Source organism: Pocillopora verrucosa, chromosome 4, assembly GCF_036669915.1.
Source record: "Pocillopora verrucosa isolate sample1 chromosome 4, ASM3666991v2, whole genome shotgun sequence".
In the NCBI taxonomy this organism is placed as follows: domain Eukaryota; kingdom Metazoa; phylum Cnidaria; class Anthozoa; order Scleractinia; family Pocilloporidae; genus Pocillopora; species Pocillopora verrucosa.
The window spans coordinates 1,693,893-1,716,785 of record NC_089315.1 but is presented as its reverse complement, the minus strand read 5'-3'; the positions used below and the strand labels follow the sequence as shown (position 1 = coordinate 1,716,785).

At 37.1% G+C, this 22,893-nt stretch overlaps 3 protein-coding genes and 1 pseudogene across 5 annotated transcripts; 3 read left to right on the top strand and 1 right to left on the bottom strand.

Annotated features, from left to right (window-relative positions):
- Window positions 1–47: 47 nt before the first annotated feature.
- LOC131772628 (xaa-Pro aminopeptidase 3-like) lies at window positions 48–11,055 on the top strand. 2 transcript variants are annotated; one of them, XM_059088579.2, is made up of 17 exons: window positions 48–144; window positions 206–340; window positions 1,065–1,175; window positions 3,946–4,000; window positions 4,518–4,610; window positions 4,983–5,056; window positions 5,159–5,228; window positions 5,778–5,841; window positions 5,952–5,992; window positions 6,413–6,525; window positions 7,204–7,313; window positions 7,617–7,780; window positions 8,112–8,262; window positions 8,366–8,438; window positions 9,248–9,294; window positions 9,941–10,101; window positions 10,237–11,055. In XM_059088579.2, the coding sequence occupies exons 1-17, from the start codon at window positions 66–68 to the stop codon at window positions 10,373–10,375; spliced, it is 1,680 nt and encodes a 559-aa protein (XP_058944562.2). In that variant the 5' UTR covers window positions 48–65; the 3' UTR covers window positions 10,376–11,055. The 2 variants fall into 2 exon arrangements, with proteins under 2 accessions (XP_058944562.2, XP_058944563.2); XM_059088580.2 differs by lacking the exons at window positions 48–144; window positions 206–340; window positions 1,065–1,175 and adding an exon at window positions 2,724–3,215.
- Window positions 11,056–11,503: 448 nt separating this feature from the next.
- LOC131772631 (ankyrin repeat domain-containing protein 45-like) lies at window positions 11,504–16,260 on the top strand. Of its 2 annotated transcripts, XM_059088585.2 has the most exons (6): window positions 11,504–11,763; window positions 12,283–12,450; window positions 12,995–13,089; window positions 14,003–14,144; window positions 14,684–14,768; window positions 15,302–16,260. In XM_059088585.2, the coding sequence occupies exons 1-5, from the start codon at window positions 11,538–11,540 to the stop codon at window positions 14,722–14,724; spliced, it is 672 nt and encodes a 223-aa protein (XP_058944568.1). In that variant the 5' UTR covers window positions 11,504–11,537; the 3' UTR covers window positions 14,725–14,768; window positions 15,302–16,260. The 2 variants fall into 2 exon arrangements, with proteins under 2 accessions (XP_058944568.1, XP_058944567.1); XM_059088584.2 differs by lacking the exon at window positions 14,684–14,768.
- A 1,222-nt stretch (window positions 16,261–17,482) lies between these two features.
- LOC131772629 (endophilin-A2 pseudogene) lies at window positions 17,483–19,232 on the bottom strand (annotated as a pseudogene).
- Window positions 19,233–19,492: 260 nt separating this feature from the next.
- LOC131772632 (uncharacterized) lies at window positions 19,493–22,316 on the top strand. Its single transcript, XM_059088586.2, has 2 exons — window positions 19,493–20,315; window positions 20,610–22,316. Exon 2 carries the CDS (start codon window positions 20,843–20,845, stop codon window positions 21,464–21,466), a length of 624 nt encoding a protein of 207 aa, XP_058944569.2. The 5' UTR covers window positions 19,493–20,315; window positions 20,610–20,842; the 3' UTR covers window positions 21,467–22,316.
- The last annotated feature ends 577 nt before the right edge of the window (window positions 22,317–22,893 follow it).

The following is a 22,893-nucleotide window of genomic DNA, read 5'->3' as shown; positions in this document are numbered from 1 at the left end:
GAAGACGTCGGTATATTGCCGAGTATTGACGAGGCAAAGAAAAAGGTCCCCGGGAGATAATCAAAATGGCGGCCAATGTGAAACACATTGCAGCGCAAATACCCAAATTAACTCTTTTTTCGAAAACAAATCGACGCTTATTTGGTAAGTTTGAAAGAGAGATACCTTAGAGACTTGTTCTGGATTCGCTCTAATATTATAATAGTTGGTAGATTTCTCCATGGAGCAAAGTTTACGAGGTGGAAATGTCGGCATCGTAACGCCACAATGTCTGCCCCTCAGGCTTGCGAGGAAAGCACCTGGAGCGGTATCGCTGGACCAGAGACTTTTGCCAAGGAAGGTAAAACATTCCCCCTTTTTTCACTTTTACAAGTTGCTCTACTATGGCTGTTTCGTCTGGGCTTTGAGTGATCCTTAATTAAGGGAAACCCGTAGTTATACCCCGGTAGCCGGTCCCCCATGCGATTTATGCGGATGCCCGTTGCGGGCTGACAAAAGACAAATTTGGGTCATACTCAGTATTTGAAAGACTCATGTCGAAACACTACTTTCCATTTTTCTTGGTATCTTGGTATCTGCAGTTTTGTTGGTGCAAATTGTTTAGAACTGGTGTCAACTGTTTTCTGTCTTTCTGTGACGTGGTATCTCAGGGATAGTGATCCTGCATATCTCACTTTCATAATTATTTGCTCTATAAAGTCGCTTTCCTTGGGAAGGCCGGAAGGACTTCCCTTTATGATTTTATGAATCAGGAAGTTTGGGTTTTGATTATGAACGTTTTCCCTATAATCTTCTTTATTAGGGTTGGGGGAAGGGGGTATGGAGAGGGTCCAAAAAAAACAAAACAAAACAAAAATCAGCAAGTATATGTTTGTGAGTGATTCAATTAAGCTGAGATTTCAAAGCCTTAGAATGAAGTAGACATTTAAATTTTTAAAGGAATTCTTCTTTGCTGTTAGTTTCCACTCTTATTAATTAAGGGGATGTTTTTAATGTTTTAAATCAATTTCATTCCATAAAGTGTTTACAAACACTCAAATATGTCCTGTTGCTTTATTTCTCAGAAAAACTGAAGTCCCTCAGTGAAAAAGGACTAAGATTTGTTGGTGACAAGGCAAAAACAATTGGACAACCAACACCAGAATCGCACCCTCACCTGATGGAGGAAAGTGAAAGTGAGTGACAAGGATGTCAATCAAGTCAATTTTTACTTCAACTGTGAATCAACATAAGCATCCAGGGCTTAGCTATTAGACACAGAGACCTGTGTCTATTAGAATAAGTCCCTTCTTTTAATTAACTTTTATTCAGAACTTAAAGTTATCGGTGAGCTCTCTTCTCTGTAAAGGTGCTTTTCTCCGTCACCACCCTAGCAAAGAGGGACCATCCAGCTGCATCTTATTCCGATCTCTATTGCTTGAATCCACTAGAATTAATATTATCCCTCCCTGGATGGAATGTGAGTCAGATACCTTCCTTTCTCCACATTCAGTTAGGTTCCTCTGACAGTTCACCTACAGCTGTATATTAATTTAAGCATACATGTGGAAAGGATACTGTGACATTGTAGTGCCTGGCTGGTGAACACTATAAATAAATGTCCTGCACAGGTCTCAAACATGGACCTCTTGACTTAGAGTCCAGCACACTCACAGTTGAGCGATTGTGTCTCCCAATGCACAAAAAGTAAAAATAAAGGAACATTAGACAATGGTAGCTGACTTAAAGTTTTGTCCTTTATTTCGGCTGGGTAGTTTTTTTGTGAAAAAAGGTACAATTCTATTTGAAAGACTGTCAGTCTCTCAATTTCTTTCACCTTAGTAAGTTTTGGTTCAAATTGTTCATGTTATTTCATTATTTGAAACCAATCTGGTTATTACATTCATTAGTTTATTGGTTATTACATTCATTAGTTGATTTGGTTATTACATTTATCAGATGATGATAATGAGTGTAGAATACAGGGGTCAGAAAAAAAATTTAAACCCCTAGAAAATTTTTATACCACAACTAAATTAAATTACAAATTATATCCTTGTAAAAGTTCAAAAATGCAGTATAACTCAAAGGGCACAGGTACTCTGTATTGTTGAGAGTGAAATTATGCTTTCACATGTGGTAATGATTTCTAAAGAAAAAAGCTGATTTTCTGGTAATTTGAAATTTGTGGCCAATGTAAGAAAATATGAAAAGAGCAGAATTAGATAGCAAGCACAGTAACTGTAGATTGACCCAATTTGGAGTGATCTTGTCACAGTTTACAATTTTAATGACTCTTCTTGCATTTAAAGTAAATTTTTGTCACAAATTATACTAATTTGAAATCATACCTTAAAATCTTGCTTTATCAATACCAGCTGTAAAAGTTGCACCTTTATATTTATCACAGAATGTTATTTACAAATATTAATTTTTTTAATCTTATCCATTGTTCTACTGGATTCTTCTTTTCAATCACTGATTGAGAGGGAAAAGGATGCTTTTAACCAAAATTAGTAATAGTGATAACAAGACTTTTTTTCTAAGAATATGAACCTTTTTGAAGTAACTGGTGTTTGTTAGCAGGTTTTTTAATATTTATGAGAGGGATAGCAGATTAAGAGATTTTCCAAACTTGTTGTTTGTCACTGTTGCAGGTAATACCTGCCAACATATTATTACAAAATTGAAGAAACAATAGAGCAAGGGATTGTGGGAATGGTTATTTTTATCTTTCTCACAAAGCACATGGATTGAAGAACTACTCTAAAAATGTAAAGTGAACTCCAAATTTTTGGGTCTTTTTGGACTAGCATCTGAAATGGAAAGGAGCTGCATTTATGCTTATTTGGATAGTGGATTATTGTTTCAGATTTTTTATTTTAGATGTGACTTAAAAGACACTTGGTCATTACTACTTTGCTAGCCATATACTTCTGTCACCATGTGGAATTTTACTCTCCGACGGATCATATCTTTGGCAATTTTTTTCTGCACTTTATTTGCTATTTTTTTGGCCATGTCACACTTCCCTGTGCTCGATGAGATTATAGGGTCAAAGAGAAGCTCAATTGTCAGTGAAACTCTTGATTTAGAAGAGCCAGTCATTTTAGCATATGCTGGTTATGCAACAGAGAATGAGGAAAATTTGATGATGAAATTGTCAAGTCCATCAGCTCCTGAATTATATCCAACTCCAAGACGACCAAGAAGAGGAGTGGCCGATGACACTTTTGGTACTTGTTTGAAAACCTATCAATTTAATGTTATTTTTCAGTGAGCCAGTAAACCAAAATGTGATGTGAATTGAAAATCTAGGCCTATGTAAATCTCTATGTGCTTGTGATTTGCAACATGCAATTTAAGAGGGTAAAGGGAGAAAATGATTTTCTGTCAATCTACTGCTGCTTGCAATTAATCTCTCAAGTATTTTTATTTTCTTGCATTATATCTATTTTGTCATATTTCAACTTTATAAAATTTCCTCTTTTTTTCCAATCCAGTTTTGAGAAGCCTCAAAAATTAAATTTTAAACCAATATTAATGGTTTTTGAATGCAAAAGCTTAATCTACAGCCTCAATTGTGCGTTTTATTTAAGAATTAACTATGGCTGATGGTAAAATACCAATTCATTATAATTAAGGATTTAAGAAAAGACCGTGAATAATTTTTTTGAATCACTCATGCAAAGAATAATCTGAACTTTACAGAATGTGAAACATGAAACTCAGAAAACCTTGAACACTGGACAGATGTGTTTCTGGCCTCTCATGGTGTTGGTGAAAAACCAACCAATCAATCTACCATGATATTAATTGATGAGTTTATGTTTTTCTTTAAGTTTTTTTGTGTGCCATGATCTGTAGTATGATTGGTCATGACACAGTAAGTAACCCAAAGATATTGCATAATTATGTTCATGATTTTCCTAGTTTGATAGTAAGTGTGCATATGTTTATTTTTAGTCACCCCTGGAATTACTAAGAAGGAATACAGAGACAGAAGACACAATCTTCTAAGGTTCTTGTTATTCATTTATTGTCTGTCAATTCTTTTATTAAAATCACTTTGTCAATCATTGTGGCACATTTGCAGGCTAAAATAAAGGTTTTCTTTGGTTGTAACCAAACAGGTGTCTCTCACTTTAAAAATTTTCAAACAGCTAAACCCCATTTTTTAACATCCCAAGTGAAACAAAAGGCTCACTTGATTTGAGATATACTCTTCAAACAGTGGTGGTTGTTTCATTTTGTTGCTGATATCATTTGTCTGGAAGAAAAGGATTTTTCCTTTCTACTTCTCTACAATGTAGATGAAATGGACTGTTTGAGTCACATATTATGTGTGTTGAATCATGGTGTTAATTAAGCTGAAGTATTTGTATGATTATGTGATTAAATGGAATTCAACTACTACTTCTTGATGAACTACAACTGATCTGTTTCATAATTTGTCAGAGGCATGGGTAGACTTGATCCTAAGGTATAATGTATTTGCAAAAATTATTTAATTTTGTGCGTCATCTTTCAATCTAAAGTGTACTCTCCAAGACACATTTTGGTGAAACTCACGATAAGCATTTGGTGGTTATTCCAAGCAACCCAATGAAACACATGACCATAGATGTACCGTAAGTTTACCTTCCAAGTTTATATCAAGTTGTGAGAGTTAGTTTGTATATTTAAAACATTTGAAATGTGTTAAGGAAGTTTAATTGTAGTATGGAATAAATTTAAGCTCAAAATGATTATGATGAGTCCTATCTAGTTTATTTCAGCCTGTGTTGACCTTTGTTGACAAAGAATTTTATGTTAAAACACAATACAAACGTAAATCTTGTAAACAAAACCTGAAACTATGGAAAGGGAAATAAGTGTATGCTATACTATACAGTCATGTGTATTGTTTTAATCAATAGCTTGTGGACGATGTCACCCTGATTTAAAAAGTGCTCTGATCTGAAAATTTTACCTGCTTATATTATTGTTATGCTTTTTTTTAGATATCCATTTAGACAGAACACAGACTTTCTTTACTTAACTGGTTTTCAAGAACCTGATGCTGTTTTAGTATTACGTAAGTTGTTGCCCAAACTTTGAGTGGAAGGAAGATACTTCCAAGGATTATGCCATCTTTGATCAAAGTTTGATGAAGATTAAACAGTTTTTCATTGTACAGAAACCTTGGAGGGTCAGTCACTGCCTGCACATAAGAGTACCTTGTTCATTCAACCTCCAGACCCCAAAAGGTAATTACTCATTACAATACTTTTTGGATTCAACAGGCCCCAGGGTGGATCCAGAATTTGGTGAAGGGGAGTTTGGATAAATGTCTACCAAATGGTGGACAATCCTAGGGGGTCAGAGGGCATACTCCTGCTAAGAAAGTTGAAATAAAGGTCTTAAAAAAAGTTATTTGGAATATTGATTTATACATGTCACTTAGTAGTTTGGCTTACCAACAACAATTAAGTTGCAAATTTAAGCAATAGACCACACTTTCCATCAGTTTACCATTGTGATAATCCACACTGGATGTCAGGAGAACATGAAAAAAGTTTGTAAATCACAAGCTTGGGGTGAGTGGTTTACAAACTTTTCAAGCATTCTCCCAAAATCCCAATTATGTGTTTCCACAAGTCACGGTTATTTTGATGAAAAAGTATCTTTGCATCTCAGCTCTGTAGGCCTCAGTTATGGTGTAATAATAAGTGCAGGAAGGGGTTGGGCTATGCATTGCTTACTCGTCTCTTGCTATGGTATTACACCTCTGTTGAGGCTGTTTGTTTTCTTGTTAGGGAGTTGTGGGAAGGTAAGAGGCCTGGAACAAAGGATGCTATTCTGTTTTTCGGATTTGATGAGGCAAGTTTGAAAGCTTGTTACATTCAGTTGATTTTACAGGAATTGTGACTCTTGTGATAGTGTCTTGCTGTTCTAAAATTCTTATTGTCAATTTTTCCTCTATTTTCCAGTCATACTCTATCAAAAATCTAGCTCCTGTTCTTATTGACAGGTAGGTGTTAAAAACTGGTTTATAGTGTCCATACCTAGTGTTAAAAAAGAAGTAGTGCAAGCCATACATTTTTATTGGAAGCCTGCCAACACGAAGTAATGATAATTTGTTGTAATGTCAGGGTTTCAATAAAAGCCAGTTACTGGCCATCTGCTGCCACCTGCAAGACCTCTTATTGCCATCGTTTGTTTAGCATGTTAACAAGCTCGTGTGTTTCACCTTTCACACCCCTTTCTGGCCACAGCTACCCAGTACACCATCAGCAGGTGCTTATGGATAAAGTTATTGAAACCCATGTTCAGTGTCATATCCACATACATGTAGGTGACATCCACATATATGTCATTGGGAGATAGTCCACAAGAATTTGGCCTGGTACATTACATCCCATTTAATCAAGACTTTAAAAATTCATACCAGGTATGCTGGAAAGGACTTCAGTGTGTGGTATGATTCCTTACACCCTACTCACCCCATGATCCATGAAGAAATTTCCAAGGTTCTGTTCCGCTCAGAGAAGTTCAGTTATAAAAGTAAGCACAACCATTACTATTAGTCCCCTATGAGTTCCTCTGCTGCCCCTTTTCCCCTTTAAACTATCAACAACTATACTCAGAAGGGTATACTATTTCTTATATACCTCATGTTTTAGCACCTGTCTGGAAGTGAAGCATTCTTTGGTAACCCTGCACATGAGTATTGCATTTGATTTCATTGCAAGTAATTATGCATGCAATGCAATTTAAAAACATCCTGATTTTTCTTGTTTGGCACTAACTGCAGCTTTAGTCAAGATGGTATGACAAAAATAACTTAAAATTCATGAAAGAAATTGTTAATTTTTCCTGCTTCATTTTCATTCCTTCCAATACCTCTCAATCACACTTGTCCTTAAAAAAAGTTAGTACATGAAGACATAGGAGCATGATACAAATGAAAACATGAGGACATACAGAATGCATATCACATGCAGTAGAAGCCACAGGCAATTTTAATGTTAAGACATTGTCGCATGCTACTTCCATATTTGTGTTGTTTATTTGAAACAGCCCTAAAAGAGAGCAAATTTTTTTTTATTTTAAAATATTTTTTCATTTATTCATCAATTGATTGATATGTTTATCTGTCTTTGTATTTATTTTGTTATTACTTTTAACCTCAGGCATTGAAATCAGAGAAACTAACTCCCAAAAATGTATTTCTTTTTCTAGACTTGTTAACTCTGGGTCACAATGTTCATATGCTGAGACTGATAAAATCTGAAGCAGAAATTAAACTTCTAAGACAATCAGCCTCACTAACAGCTCAAGCCATTACAAAGGTAAGATAATTACCATCTGTCAGCTCAAGAGTTTTGCTTAAATGTAACGAAAGTATTGAGATCAATTGACCAGTAAGCAAGCAGTTTAAAAATTATAATGGAAAATATCATGTCACACCATGAATTAGGAGAAACATTGCAGATCAAATATTTCTGCTAGAATTCCTCCTCTAGTTTCATTTTGATATATTTCATTTCAATTGATATAAATACCTCCATGTCATAATTCCCAGAAAGTTAGGTTGTTAATATGGTGCATCAATTCTTTTCACTGCTGTGGTTTCCATTGATCTATTTTTTAAGGTGATGAAAAGCACCCGTCCAGGGCTGGAGGAATCTCATCTACATACCATCCTTGAGTATGAGTGTCGTATGGGAGGGGCTGAGCGGCTGGCATACCCCCCTGTAGTGGCCAGTGGTCCAATGGCCAACACCCTTCACTACATTAACAACACACAAGTTCTAAGGTGAGATATGATGTAACATGCGGCAAGTAAGTCTACAAGTTCTAAGCCCAGGAAAAGTCTATATGAATCTACACAGATGCGAGTAATACTACTAGGGGTTGACTTGGGAATACTGCAACCGGCATCAAGGGCGTTAAAAAAAATATCTGCCGAACTTAAATAGCAAAGAATTATGCAAACAATGCATGACTGGAAACATATGCAATCATCACCAAGGGCAGGAAAAACATGGCCAAGGTGGGATAATATTTAGCCAAGGTCAAAAGTGGTTACAGCCAGTCGTGTTAAGGCGCGTGTAATCATAACAGATGTACCTTTGATTTTACCGCAGAAACGGAGAGCTGGTCCTTATGGACGCGGGAAGCGAGTACCATGGTTACGCCAGCGATATCACCAGGACTTGGCCAGTCAGCGGTAATTTTAGTGAGCCACAGAGGGAACTCTATGAAGTGGTACTTAGAGTGCACAAGAAATGCTTACAAGTGAGTGGAGGCCTTTCCTGACCTGATACTACTGATATACTAAAAACTTGACGTGAGTAACTTTGTCAAATTAAGGTACTTGTTTTGACATTCTTATTCTTAGCTTTGTCAAAAGACGGTTTCTCTTGACTATCTTCATCATGCCATGTTGCTACTGCTTGGAGAGGAACTCATAGGTAAGCGAAATTTTTATGTGTACTTTTAAGTTTCCAAAGTGAATGCAATGGAAACAATTGCAGATGCCAACAGCAATTTAGAAACAAAAACGGAAAGGAAAACAACCGGTTTCAAAAGTGCTGGGGAATGTATGCGTGACCAAGTAGCGACCATAGAGAGTGGCCAGTTCGGTATTTTGTTTAAGACTTACGGTAACAAGCGATTTAAAACTGCTTCAAGTAATTGTCTATGTTGGGGCCACTTACTCGACCGATGATAGTATTTACAGCTTTCATGCCGTCAAAAGACATGTTCGTAAGAAACTTGTACATGCAATGTTTCCAAACTGTAACCGAAAACTTTTACTAACTGGGTAGGTAAAGTTGTAACCGGTTCCTTGAGCAAGAAAATCTGAGAGTTGCAAACTAATTTAATTTTCGTTTAACTCGTGTGGAGAGGCAAACTCTCTATCCCAGACTTGTTTTGAACTCAGCAAACTTTTATACTCACAAAAGAATAAGGGGGCTAAGGTTTTTAAAGAAACTGTGGTACTGCGTCGGTGGAGAAGTATAACAAGACAATTTGTTTTTATCAACAGAGTTGATAATGTAAATTGGCCACTGTAAAGAGTTTCAAAGCAGACGTTTCGAGCGTTAGCTCTACGTCATTCACTCTGACGAAGGGCTAACGCTCGAAACGTCAGCTTTGAAACTCTTTACAGTGGCCAATTTACGTTATCAACTCTGTTGATAAAACCAAATTATATTAAATACTTACACGCTGGTAAGCCAATTTACCTGGTGTTGAATTACGTTCCTTTTATCGTCAGGTCTCAATATGATTCCGAAGAACTTGACCGAAAGTCAACTCAAAAAGGTATTAACGCAAACTAACAGTTCGTTATGAACCCCTCTTAATGCCAACAAACAGTTACAAGAAGAACTTTAATTTTGGTTACTGCCAGTCTATTAGCCCTCTGATCACTAAGAGTGACCAGCATCTAAGTTCTCCTTACAAAAAGACCCCTGAATCACGCATTAAGGTTACGAGAATAAAGGAAATTATCACCAACTAAAGAAGCTCTCGATTGTTAAACAAATTCAAATCAGTATAAAGAAGATGTATACTAATATTGGGGTGACAAGAGTTAGGTGTAAGGCGTAGTTTGTCAACGAGTTCTGTGCGGTTCGGTGGTAGAGTATCAGACTGCAAAATTCCATTTCTCCGTTCGCAACAAAACGAATACAATTCGTCACTTGTGTAAGATGTATGACACATCAGTGTTAGTCTGAGAAAATGACCGAGTACCCCGTGAGGATTCAATCATTGATCTTCCGATTTCGCAGTGTGTTGCTCTTCCACTGAGTTACAGATAACTTGTCATAGAGCTAGAGATGTCTTTGGGATTTCATTTTACGTGACATACTAAGAGATGACCGCCAAGGAGATTACAACTCTGTCTATTTGTATCAGTAGAGTTAACATCACCAATTATTTTAATTGTGTCTTCCATTGGTTCTAGGTTACCGCTGAATTCTGCCCTCATCACGTAGGCCACTATCTAGGTATGGACACCCACGACACGCACATGGTGAGCAGAGGCTTGGGACTACATCCGGGTATGGTGATAACAATTGAGCCTGGGATTTACATCTCTGCGGATAACACTAACGTACCAGAAAGGTTTGAAATGTTCTTATTCTTATGAATGACTTTGATTGGTAGAGGTCGAACACAAAAGGAGTCGTGGTTTATTTTCTCTCAGCTAACCCTTGTTGAACGGGCCATGTCTGATGCTTTGATTTCTTTTATTCTCAGGTACCGAGGGATAGGAATAAGAATCGAGGACGATGTATTGATCACTGAGAAAGGACCTGAAGTTCTTACGGCGGAATGCCCAAAGGAGATTGAAGACATCGAAAGACTCATGAACAACACAGAAATCGCGAGACTTTAGACAACTTGAAAAAATTAGCATCGTCTAATTGAGACAAATTGGGCTATTCAACCCACAAGTTTTTGTTACTGGTGAAACCTCTATTGAAAATCGCACCAAAGTGTTTATGATTTAGAAGTTGTTGTTTGCTGGTTGATTTCTTCGCGAATGTCAGCCGGTTTTTCTATCTTCACAGTTTTAGCCATTTCATCCGAGGACTTAGCATGTTTTTCGTTATTTGTTAACTTTTTTTCTGCTGAGGCTTGGCTGCGGGAAAATAAGGCGACGAAAGTGCGACGATGATGTGAAGATATTTGAAAAGTGAGAAGATTTGCAATTTTTGCGCATGAGGTGATGGTGAGGGAAAATAGAACAATGTGTTTCGCCATGTTACTTTTGTAAGGAGCGTACGTCATGGATAACAGATAGTGTCAAAAGTAGCTCGTGAGCCGACTTCGTTCCCTGGAACATAAAGGACCCTGAGAACAAGGTTACCAATAGATTTTCTGTCACTGATGTTAACAAACATGGACGTATTCTGTGATTTATTTCTGAATAGGCAAACGGAAAAATGGAACCGAATTGTTTTAAGTAAGAGAAGAAAAGAACTGTTTAACCTTCTAGATCAATATATTTGAAATGTGAACTTTTCTGATTTTGTAAATAAAGGTGACTTACATTGGCCGTTAAACGACCGTTGAGGATGGACGCTGATAGTATTTTTGTTTGTTCGTTTGTTTTTTTATTTTTATTTTTTAATTTTAGTTACCGTTTCCTTACCGTATCGCGAAAAATTTTGGAAAAAATGTTTCAGAAGACATTTTTCGATTTGGGAGGAAGGTCGCTTTGAAGTAAACTGGATTTCGCAAAATTAGATATCCACATCACTGCAATATCAAAGGGAACGCTTGATCACTCGCAATGCAAATTACCAGACTGTGCGTTTTTAAACGATTAGGAGTCAGAAATTATGTTTAAACGAGGGACTTTGATAGGGGCGTCGTTCTTGCTGCAATACCAAAAAAACTGGCGAGATAACATTGCAAACGTTGACTTATTCCTGAAACAATGATCAGTTATGCTCCTCCTTGAAACTGAACACAGTTGTTGGTGGTCAGCGGTATGTTTCTGAGACTGTTGATCAGTAAACAAAAATTGTTAGTAGTAAGAGCTAAGCGTAAGAATGGGCAAGGAATTGTTTGAAATCGCGGCTAAGGGAGATGTTGACAGACTTCGGGAGCTTTTTGATGACCCGGAGAGTGTATACGCTACAGATCCGGCGCAGGCTTTAAATAAAAGAGATAAAGATGGCAAATCAGCATTGGACATTGCAGCTATGTTAGGACGCAAAGAACTCGTTCGAGAACTTGTGGAACGCGGAGCAGAAATCAATAGTCAGACCAAGAAAGGTGAAGCACGAAAGCTTGTTAGAGAGTTCTTATTCAGTTTATTGAAAAAGTGATGTGAGAATTGATGGTTAAGTTTATCGTTTACTACACAATATTGAAGAACCTATATTTGTCCAATGATGGTGTTGTAACAGAAAAATTAATATGCGGTCTTCGCGTTAGTCTTAATCATCCAATGTAAAGTATCGCTGAGGAATTACAAGGCAGCACGGATGAAACACATTCCTAGACTAGTTGTGTCTGGTGAACTCGAGATCACAAAAAAGTGTTATTAATGGGTTACAACTGAACAATTAACAAAGTCTATCAGGCTGCTATTAAATTGTCAGAACCTGACAAGAGGCTGGGGAAAGAGGAGGTCAACATCTTTTTTAGAATATATAGATTTGTTTTGAGTGAAACTGGAAGGATTAAACAGCACAACTTTCCAACAAAGAGAACTTTCTCTTGTACTTTCCACCATAGGCCTAACTGTCATTTCTCAAAGGAAACCTCTCACTAATGAGGTTAATGTTTTAGGTTATACAGCCTTGCACAGAGCAGCATCTTGGGGACACCCTGAGTGTCTGAGAGTTCTGGTTGCAAATGGAGCTGATCTACAGTTACGAAATGCTCATGGTGAAAGGGCCAGAGAAGCTGCTGCCCGTTATCAGAAAGACTCTTGCGTAGACTATCTAGATAGAGCAGGTATTGACACACAATGATTGTGTAATTTACAATTGAGTGTTGGAAGTAAAGCTGAAATGCATTGGTTTTGCTCAATATTACTCTTAGTAATTGGTCAGGAAAAATTTCTTCACTTGGTTGCATTTATTTTTTTGTACCTCAGCCAAGTTTCACTTACAGTGTGATTTACTACAATTTCTCATTACCTGCCTGCCATGTTCAACTTTTTTCTGGTTGGCTGTTGACCTTTTCTTTAGCTGTGGTTTTGTGACACTCAATTGAAAAGGGTTCTGCTAAGTGGTTCCTATTTTGTCCAATAGTTGAAAAGGTTATAACCTGACTTTTTATCCTAACTGTTTGTAATGAACACCACTTCTAGTTTTTTTTGGCTTATTTTCTGTCTTATATCTGTTACAGATATTGGTAACTGATGGTACAAGTTTGATATTGAGTTCTTACTAGACTTCCCTCTAAAAGAAAAAAAGATGAAGAATTTTTTGAACATACTACTTCTCCAACTACATGTAGGAGATTTCAAAATGAGTGTGTTTTATCTGTTCTACAGAAGCTCAAAAAGCCCTCTTATCTGTTATAACTGCAACCAAGGATACAATATCTGATCCAGAGAAGCACATGGGTCGATTCACCCGTGAGGACAAGGTTTGTCTATCATCAATTTTACACATACTGTTCATCTCTATTGAATTATACTGAGGACAAAGCCAAAAGTATAGAAACACTTTGGAGAATAAAGAGAACTCACCTAAATGAGATATCAACATATGGAGGGTAAAAAAATGGTAGGTTTACAAGACAGTAATTAGGACTCACCATTACAGTAATGATTTGATTTAGTGCCCTCCCTCCAATAAGTGCTCCCTCTCTAATAAGTGCCCCCCTTGAATTTGTCTTTTGTTTTAATCAGCGCCCTATTCTAGTAAGCACTGCAGCCTATTGCATAAGCACCTTGACATTCCAATAAGCACTACTATACCAATACGTGCCCCTATTCTGTTTCAGTAATAGCACTGTTAGTCAGTATAATGTACATGGAAATCAACTGTGGTCCATCTTCCTTTAATTACTCAATCTCTCAACTATTATGTTGTGATGATGGCTTGGCTGGTCATTCTAGCAAGGAAGGATCCAGGGACATCAAGTCTGTTTTCTTCTGTTTTTGATCCTCAGTCAAATGAACATCAAAGCTTTGTTTCACATTCTGCTGTTTCTCAAAAAAGAACTAAGCACCCTGTTTCGAATAAGTGCCCTCCATTGAGGTAACAGAAGTAAATAAGCATTCGTGGAAGTGAATCAAATCATTATGATGGTAGTCACAGCTGGGCAGCTAGTCAGGATTGATTTGATTATTAGGGGTTTATCACCACTCATATGATCTAACAAGGCTCTTTACTTCCATTTGAAAAAGATTTTATTTTTTACACTTCAAATTATGGCCAATTTCCTGGCCATAGCACTCTGTTCTACCCTCACTGACAGACCCCTTATGAAAAAAGTTACAGAAGCCACTGGTGACCTAGTTCTTATTTCTCAACTTGTGCTTGAACACATGTAGCTGAGTGGTAACCGTTTCTGTGATGAGAAGAATGACTGGTTAGAATCCCACAAAGAACATGCAACAGTTGAAGAGATCTACAAACAGAAACAAGAATTAGAGGAGCTTTTAAAACCCATGTTAAGCAAACTGGAAGAAACAGGTAAATGACTAGTTGGTATTAAAAGGATGCTTTCATCATTCCTACTTTCATCTTGATTTGACAGTAAAGGTTTTGGTGTCTGCAAAGGAGAGAAAAATAAACCACAGAGTAATTATAATGGAAATACTGAAGAAAGGGGGGGTTAAATTAATGCAGCCATACAACTGGTGTATGTGCATGGTTATGAATAGAAATAACTGTGAGTTTTACCACAAAAAATGTTGAAGAAATAACCTGGACTGTTGAAATATTCCTTTGATCAAAATGCTTGTCCATCACTGGCCATCCTTTTGTACAGGATGTCGCCATATGGTTACCAGTATACTTCTTTAGAGAAGAGACTGAAAAAATTACAATGTATATGCCTTATCTCAGAGAACCAAGAACTGAACCGTTGAGTGAGTGATCCCCTGCTACATAGCATTGATTCTTGTCAACTATCCGTTACTTCATTTCTTGACTGATTTCCCAAAGTTTGCATGTCTTATTGGAGAGTAAAATTCAAAATTGTTGCTTACAAGTAATATAAATTACCTCAGGTTTGAATGTGGTCAAGCCAACTCAGTCACGACGTGCTTAGCTTTTGCCCAGTTCCTCTACCTAGCTGGGTTTCTGGCCAGTGAGGTTTGTAGGACAAAATTTCAAATCATTTTCACCTGGGCACTGGTAAAACTGCACTTTATGTTTAATTTAATCATTTTTCATTAGATGGAAAAGTAAAATCTCATATAAACTGATAACTACTTGTCCCATTCAGCACATACTAAACCACTGTGTGAAAAATCAAATTTTTGTGAGTCTAAATTTTTTATTCCTTCTCTCTCTCTCCCTCCCTCTAAAACCTCCTAAAGAAATTATGTCACCTTCACTCTTTCCACTTCTTTCAGTGTGATTCTGATTTTTTAGAATGCTTGTAACACCACATTATGCACTGGAACTGATCTTCTTGATTTTTTATTTTCTTCTAAACTTACTTGTTAAGAATTAATTAGTCTTGCTGTTTCCTGCTTCTCCTCCATGTTCTAAGACTGTTTCTTCCAACATTCAAGTATGATATAAAGTTTTCCTTTTTTCAGGTGTCTCTCTTAATTAATTAATCAGCCCACTTACCAGGGACCCCTGAAAAATAATTGATGTGAATTTCTTCTACTCAACAGATGAAGATTTTTTTGCCAAAGATGTCAAGAATGTAAAAAAATGAGGCCATACTTTCAGCTAAGTATACCTTATACTAATGGTCTTGAGTGCTCACAAGTCCCCTCGGTTTTTAAAATCAGGCACTACTATTTGCTCTCTAAGTAAGAGAGTTCTTTTTTTTTTAATCAGCTAAGTCTTAGTACATATCATAGACATCAGCCACGTTATCACGGTATTAGTCAAGTTTTTTGTCTTACAAAGGACATAACATTTTTATGCGTTGTGAATGAGTTGCCAGTAATGAGTTAAGGCGAGAACGAGGTGTGTGCGAGGTGGGCGTGAGGGGCCTCACGCGTGAGGGCCTTACGCGCAAGAGGAATAGTTCTTTCCCTCGCGCATGCTTCTTTCCTCGCACTCTCCTCGATTTTCACCTTTAATTTCCGGAAAAAAGCAAAACAAACCTTCTGCTAGTTCTACTACCAAAAAAGTTGGTCACATAACGCGCATTTAAATTTCCTGGCAATTATTGCGTGATATTCTTAAATAAGATTGGAAACAATAATACAACCACACCATCGGCCGTTTTCTTCAGAGTAAGGGATTATAACTTGATCACCAAATAAATTTGAGAAATTCACAGCTAAGGCAAGGGCTACAGTTACACTTGTGTTACCCTTGCTTATGTGGTTGTATAAGATCATGTAGGAAGATTGCTTTAGTTAATTTCTCTGATGAGCCAAACTTTTTGGATTCATAAGGTTAAAGCTGTAACGGAGGTTTGGATATCTGTGTTATTTAACAAATAAGACAACAAGCTGTCCTGTAACTCCAAACTTAGAAGGGCCTTTTAATGTCTTACAGAAAGTGTCATATAATACAGGAAAGTGCAATTTTTGTAAAAAATATATATATATCTATGTAAGATAAATATGTTCTGTCTGATGCATAACAATGATGCAATAAATGTAATGTATGAGTACTGCAAGAAGCGTATGTTTTTTTTTGTTACATCTATCCGAGTATATTCCCTAAAAATGAATTAATATGGCACGACGAAGACCATCAGTGCGGGCACGAATTAGCTGGTTGAGCTGAGAGAGAATATGAACGTTTTACACTCTCTTGGTGCCCGTTGACAACCTGGCTCCGATCGTGTCGATCTGTTGAAACAGCAAAAAGTACTTTTCCTGCGTAATACGGAGGCTCTTCAAAAAGAATTGGGTGATGAAAATTTTTTCCAGTCAGTGTTAACTCAAGGCTTTACAACTGACTCATCCAAACTCCTTTTCCTATTTGGAGACTCGTTCCCATTACCCTTCTCCTCCACTTCATGTACTCGATCCAGTTTTCCTGGTTCGAGTCTAAAATTTTTCCCTTGTCAAGACCTTATCAGATTAAGACAGAATTGATTCTCAGGAAATAAATTATCAAATAAATATTCAGGACTAAAAAAATCTCAGAGTAGACAGCATATTTAACGACCAGTTAAAAAAGCCCGATGATTCAAGGTTTACATCGTAAATCACGGATTCACTGAGTTATGGATTTTTTTTATAACTCTTGAAATTTCCAGACTCGGATTGTGGCGTCTTTGGTACCAGTCATTTTCAGTACACTTAATTCGAGCCGTCGCGGCTAATTGATCATCACAAACACTCGAAATCCTTGGAAAGTTTGATGATTTATGTTTATGGAAATTACTTGAAATGTTCAAATGGGCACGGATATGAATAATTTTCGTCAAAAATAATTCCTCGAGCAACGTTTCACGATCTGTAAAGAAACAAAAAAGTGAATGAAGTCCTTTGTCTACAACATGTTCACCTTAGGTAATCTGTGAATAGCTAAGATGAGGCTAATCGTAGACGGAAGAGAGGCAGCTGTAAATGAGCTCAATTCGGCCGTGAAATATGATTTAATCCTGTGACAGTATTCGAAATAAATACCCATCTTTATGGAAAACTCTCGCTGTCTTTGCCAAGGTAGCACTTGACTGTACATTAGCAGATGTCTCTTTACATTTGGCGAAAGTTGCGCCATAAAAATAAAATCAAAGATACAATGTCATAACTGGGTTAGCATATTTCCTAGGTCCATCTGTATGCAAACTGAATCAACAAAAGCCGCTGAAAACGCTTCATCCAGCTTCCCATTAGAAGTTTAAAACATTTCTGAATGAAAACAATATATATTTTATTTTCCCTAAATTCGAACAATGTAATTTTACTAGAGTAAAGCAAAACATTTCCTCAAAGGCCAAGGAGATACAATGTAATTTGTAAAATCGAAAACAATGTTTTTCTGACTGAATGCGATTCAATATTGGCGGAAATGAACTGTGATGGCAGCTCTGTTATGATAATATTTCAGTAATCTCCTACAGAGAAATTCTTACCCAAAAAGATCTAAACAGTATTTTTTAAATAGAAAATCTTATCTCTAATTTGAAAAATTCGTAATGCCTACAATGTTACTCAAAACAGATACATCGCTGTATTTTGATTCCTCGCGTAAATCGTTGTCTCCTTTGTTGTGAAAACAATTATAGAAAAGAAACAACGCTGAAAATAAACTAGTACAATGAAACAAAAAATTCATTTCGTATCCTGCTCTATCTTAAATCCACACGTTAACAGAATTTTAATTAATGTAGGTAACTGGTTCAGAAACCTTTTAGTTTCAATCTGTTCGAGGGCGTCAATTGGTTGCAGCCTTCGAAAATATTTTTATGGTAAATCCACCAAGATCTTGACATGTTTAACAGGGACACGACCGAGCTTTCCATCCAAAATTCCTTCATACCAATTTTCGTTGAGTTTTTCGGACAGCATGATGATTTGGCCATCTGAAAACGACAGTTCGCCATCTTTTTCAGCCTTGTAATCGCATTTTGCCCGACAGCTTGGCTTGTTACTCGCTGTTTGCTCCTCCTTCGGCTTCTCGGCGGAATCCGATTCTCCGGCCAAAGGATTCGTGCCTTTGGCGGAAGCTTCCGACTTTCCCTGGTCCGCTAAGACTTCTGCGGGATTGGGCTTCACGGCGGCGTTACCGTTTCGACTTGAAGCTTGCACTCTTTTATTCAGTAAGAGTAACAATCGCTCGAGGGTGTCGGCTGATTTCTTGTGGTGCTCCAGCATGGCACAGATAAGTTGGCTTAGTTGATGTATTCGTTCCACTTCGTTCCCCATAAGTACCGTCATCTGCTCTTGGCAAATCGTCTTAGATTCTTCAAATTTGTATTGTGCCATTTTCACTTCTTCCACAGAGATCTTATTCCCCTTTCGTTTCTTGCAGTCAAAATCGAGCCTGCGTCCTTGAAGCTTCTTTCGATGCTGTGCGATTTCTTTCAGCTGTTTTTCGTCTAACTCATGCAGCGGCATGAGGAAATTCTCATGCACTTGTGCATCCATGACATCTCGGGCGTCGGCGACTTCGATCAGAGCGCTGCCGACGTCGAGTAGAGCAGAAGCGTAATCAGAGAATTGAGGATCTAAGTCATGGCCGCTTTTCAGCATGATGTCACCAAGAGCTCCTTCGGGTTGAGGATACTTGGCTCCTTGTGCAGCCATGTGCATGTAGATCTTGGCGCGTACAGCAGGATTAGGTTGAAGATACTCTTTGGTTTTGCCGAGTAACTGCGTCACTAAATTTGTCATTACGTCTGTTTTTCGCTCTAGTTCGACGAATTCATCCTCCATCTTGGTTCCTTCGGCCGAACCCATCTTCTCGCTCACGAACTGGTTCGCCTTGTTAATTTGTTTCTTGAAGCCCGCGAACGACATGGTGAATTCTTCTTTGCGAGACACAACAAGGGCGCTTCGAAACGTCGAGTTTAATTTGTATTGGGTTGAAACCAAAAGAGCGGGTGAACTTTGATCTGAAACCGGCAAAACAGCTCCCTCGCCTGAAACACAAACCTCGGCACCAAGGCAGATGATTGCAAATCACTCTACTGCAGTCCTGTGAACGAATTCATTATTTATCTCCGCAGATTCAATCGATAACTATGGTCAATTTTATTTTAGCGACTAATAATTTAGTTTATTGCAAACCAATGAAAAGATTCCTCGGCGGCGTTAAAACCAGGTGCATTTTCTCTTTCCTCGGCAGGTGTCCATTATAAATTACGACATAATAAAATCGCTTCTATTCGGCCTTTCTATTGTACAATAGGGGAAAATCTTTGCAAATAAACTCGGTGTTTGTTTCCACATCCTATAAAAAAAATCAAATCAGCGAACAACACGTTGAAAATTAACTCGCTTATAAACTTCGCCAATAAACTGTCATTTGCAACTCGCAATTTTCCCTCGCCTAATTTCAAGGTTTAAGTTTTCCATTGTACACACTTCATTAGAATTTTTAGTGGCTTCCCGAAAAGGGCGAAATGGACAAATACATCAACTCATCACTCACTCAATGTCAACTATTACTACTCGAAAATGTAAATAGGATAATTGTATTTTACTTTGAAAATAAGGACAAATTTGTATCTAAAAGCGAAACTGTAACGACCTGAGGTCATGGCGGATCAGACGATAGCAAAGAAGATTCGGCGCCCAATAAGAGAATGAAAACTATAAGATTAATGAAAATTTGCAAGACAACATGACAATGCAATCTTCGAAGTAGACTTCAATATGATTATTTTGATTTTTATCATTTCCAACACTTTCAATCAGTTTTTTTTATTGCTTTTATTCTTCTTTATTTCGCCACAACGCAATCGCCACCATTCCCAAGTGGAGAATTTTAAAATGCTTTGTATTTCATTTATATTTTGTAGAATATATAATAACGGGAACCATTGTCAGGAATGGCTGTTGACTAAAGTAAATGCACTCAAGCTTCCTCGTCGTATTAAAGGCCAATGATTTTCAAAAGAATGACACCCACGTTTACCAACGCGAAAGATTGAATGAAACAACGTACACGTATGGATCAGATATGCTTCACAAGGTTAATCTTTATGCCGGCTGATATGAAAAGTTGATCACGTGGTCGTAGGGCTTGATAGAAAATTCCACTCTCCAGGTGTGTCTCTTGTGAGTTCTGTACTGGTATATTATTTCGAGGAAACAGCAAATTACAGGGAATGGTTCCTTGATAGTAGATAAACTCAAGTTTCCTCGCCGTATTATGCTCCTTCCAAAGACCTTTCATTTTTTATTTAAAAAGTTTAACACTCAAATCAAACCTTTGTGTGTCATCTGTACGTTTTTTTTTTTTTTTGCGACATCCAGCACACAAACCGCAAAGTTATGCTGGCCAGTCACTTCCTCTTTGACTCATTTGAAATACTATACAGTGTTCATTTTATTTTTTCAGGTACAATTTTTCAAAGAGCAAGACTCTTTTCAATCTCAGCTCCAAAATCAGACGTTATCGTGCAAGAGCAGTGTTTCACACCTCGTATCAGTTATCAACAAAGACGTCAATCTTTACCTCGCCGGGGATTTTTTGGCTCTAATTTGGCCTGGCTGGAGTTTGGCTCAAGTGATACGGCGGGCTCAAGTAATGCGTCAGCGGCTGACTTCAACCAGGCTTCTCTCTAAAGAAACATGACGGATGTTAGTGGAGTGTTTCTGAATACTGTTCGTGGTGCGCTTGTAGTCGCAGAAGCTGAAATTTCGGGCAAAGATGGTCAAATTAATAACATAAGCGAAGCCCTAGATGATATAAGAGGGTTGTTGGCACCAATTTCGGTTCGACACTTCGATAACCGAACCGGTTTTAAGCACATCGTGGGAGATTATTTCCCAATGTTTCAAAGGCAAGCCATGGATTGGCTTAAGACATTTCAGCGACAAATGTCTCCACGATGTTCCGTCAAACACGCCTGGCAGGTAGTTGTGAAGGAAAAACTGCACAGAGAGCTCTTTCAAATTTTAGAAGCTATTGTTTCGCGGAAAAATTTCGAAGTTATAGCTGACCGAACACGAAAGAACTGTGTGTTTGCTTTCACCTCTCGTAACAGAGTGAGAAAGGTATTTTCTGATTGTACTGATCAAAATCTGAGTAAAAATACCTTTTTGAAAAGAAAAATTAAAGGTAACAAACGCGTAGAAGCAATCATAAGTTCGGAAAAACAATTTGGAATAAAATATTCCTACAAAAAAGAATTAATCACCATTGATTTTCATTATGGCTACTGGAATGAGCATGACTGGCCGCAGCATGTGTAAAGTGAACGGCAACTACGATCACTCCTTTTAGTCTGATATATTTAATATACTTTTTTAGATCTGCAATGTATATTTTTTATTTTTCATTTATAACATACACATTGCTATAATTATTTTTAATATTTCAAAATTTATGTTCTCTTTTGAGAAGGAACTCAAAGACAGCTAGATATACATATATCTTTTTAAAATTTTGTAGTCAACTATTATAATTGTAACATTCAAGACAATAATATTTTTTGATGGCAGCACATTCAGCATGCAATTTTTGTATATCAATGAAAAATTGAAATAGTAAATTTTTTTTGTAATCTCTGAATATATCTAAAATATACATATCTGTATATTACTATAAACTTTTTATATTGACATTCAATGCACTACTGGTAATTTGCTTCCATTTGATTCACTCATAAAATTAATATTCTTCAGATACTAAGGAAATCATTTTGATTATTGAGAATTGAGACACAAAATTCATTTTCCTTTCAGCACCCCAAACATATGTGCCTAGTAAGTGATACATATCCTATGATAATTGGTACTAAGGTATTTGATAGAAAGCAACTTTCCTTGACAATTTGCTCTGATTTTAATAATTATTCTTGCAAACATTTAAAAAATTATTGCACAGGTATTCATAATCTACATTTATAGTTTTTTTTCCTTTTAACACAGTATGTAGGGGTATATAATGAATATCTCATAAATGGCCATATATTAAGTACATTATTGTAACAGTAAAATAGTTATATTTTTGTCTGTAGTTTGCAAATTCTAAGAAACTGTTTCATTACAGGCCACCTTTAACCTATTTTATGGCTTCTATAGCTTTAGTAAATTTGGCAAGAGTAACATGCTTTGCCTCCCTTCTCTCCATTGTGTTTTCATTTGTATTTCATGTCATTTGGTAGCAGTTCAGATTGAAAGACACAAACTTCTCCATACCTTCAATTTCTACTGAAAACATTTTCCCTTCAATTTCAGTCATTTGCCTTTCAAGCAGTGTCACATATCTGTCAACAGGCTCACAGTCTTCAGAGTAATTGGCTCCGATAAAGAGAAAGTTCTCTGCAGAGCTACACACACTCTGACCACAGTTTAAGAAACTAACTAACCAAGCCAATGCTTTGTCATCCTTTCCAAAGGATGCACTATTCCCCCTATAGCAGCTTTAGAAGTTTCCTCTAGTGTCCCAAACCAGTTATGCTTATCTTTCCACTAATTGTTGGCACTGAGATGAAACTGTGCTATTTTCAACATTAGCTTTGGGTCCCTGTACTTCCCATTAACTATATCTTCATCCTTGAGCCCTTTGAAAGTGTTTCTCTCACATTATATAAATCCACTGTGTCTGTTTGATTCATTCTTTTTAGGTACCTCTTTATGGGAAAGAAGTCTAGGTACTGGATTGTTGCTCATGAATT

Excerpts from the sequence above, each read along its gene's own strand:
- LOC131772628 (XM_059088579.2), top strand. The coding sequence starts at position 66 with ATGGCGGCCAATGTGAAACACATTGCAGCGCAAATACCCAAATTAACT. Across the intron at positions 4,611-4,982 it reads CACATGACCATAGATGTACC|ATATCCATTTAGACAGAACA; the intron begins GTAAGTTTACCT and ends GCTTTTTTTTAG. Across the intron at positions 5,229-5,777 it reads CAACCTCCAGACCCCAAAAG|GGAGTTGTGGGAAGGTAAGA; the intron begins GTAATTACTCAT and ends TTTTCTTGTTAG.
- LOC131772631 (XM_059088584.2), top strand. The coding sequence starts at position 11,538 with ATGGGCAAGGAATTGTTTGAAATCGCGGCTAAGGGAGATGTTGACAGA. Across the intron at positions 11,764-12,282 it reads CAATAGTCAGACCAAGAAAG|GTTATACAGCCTTGCACAGA; the intron begins GTGAAGCACGAA and ends TTAATGTTTTAG. Across the intron at positions 14,145-15,301 it reads AAGCAAACTGGAAGAAACAG|ATGAAGATTTTTTTGCCAAA; the intron begins GTAAATGACTAG and ends TCTACTCAACAG.
- LOC131772632 (XM_059088586.2), top strand. The coding sequence starts at position 20,843 with ATGACGGATGTTAGTGGAGTGTTTCTGAATACTGTTCGTGGTGCGCTT.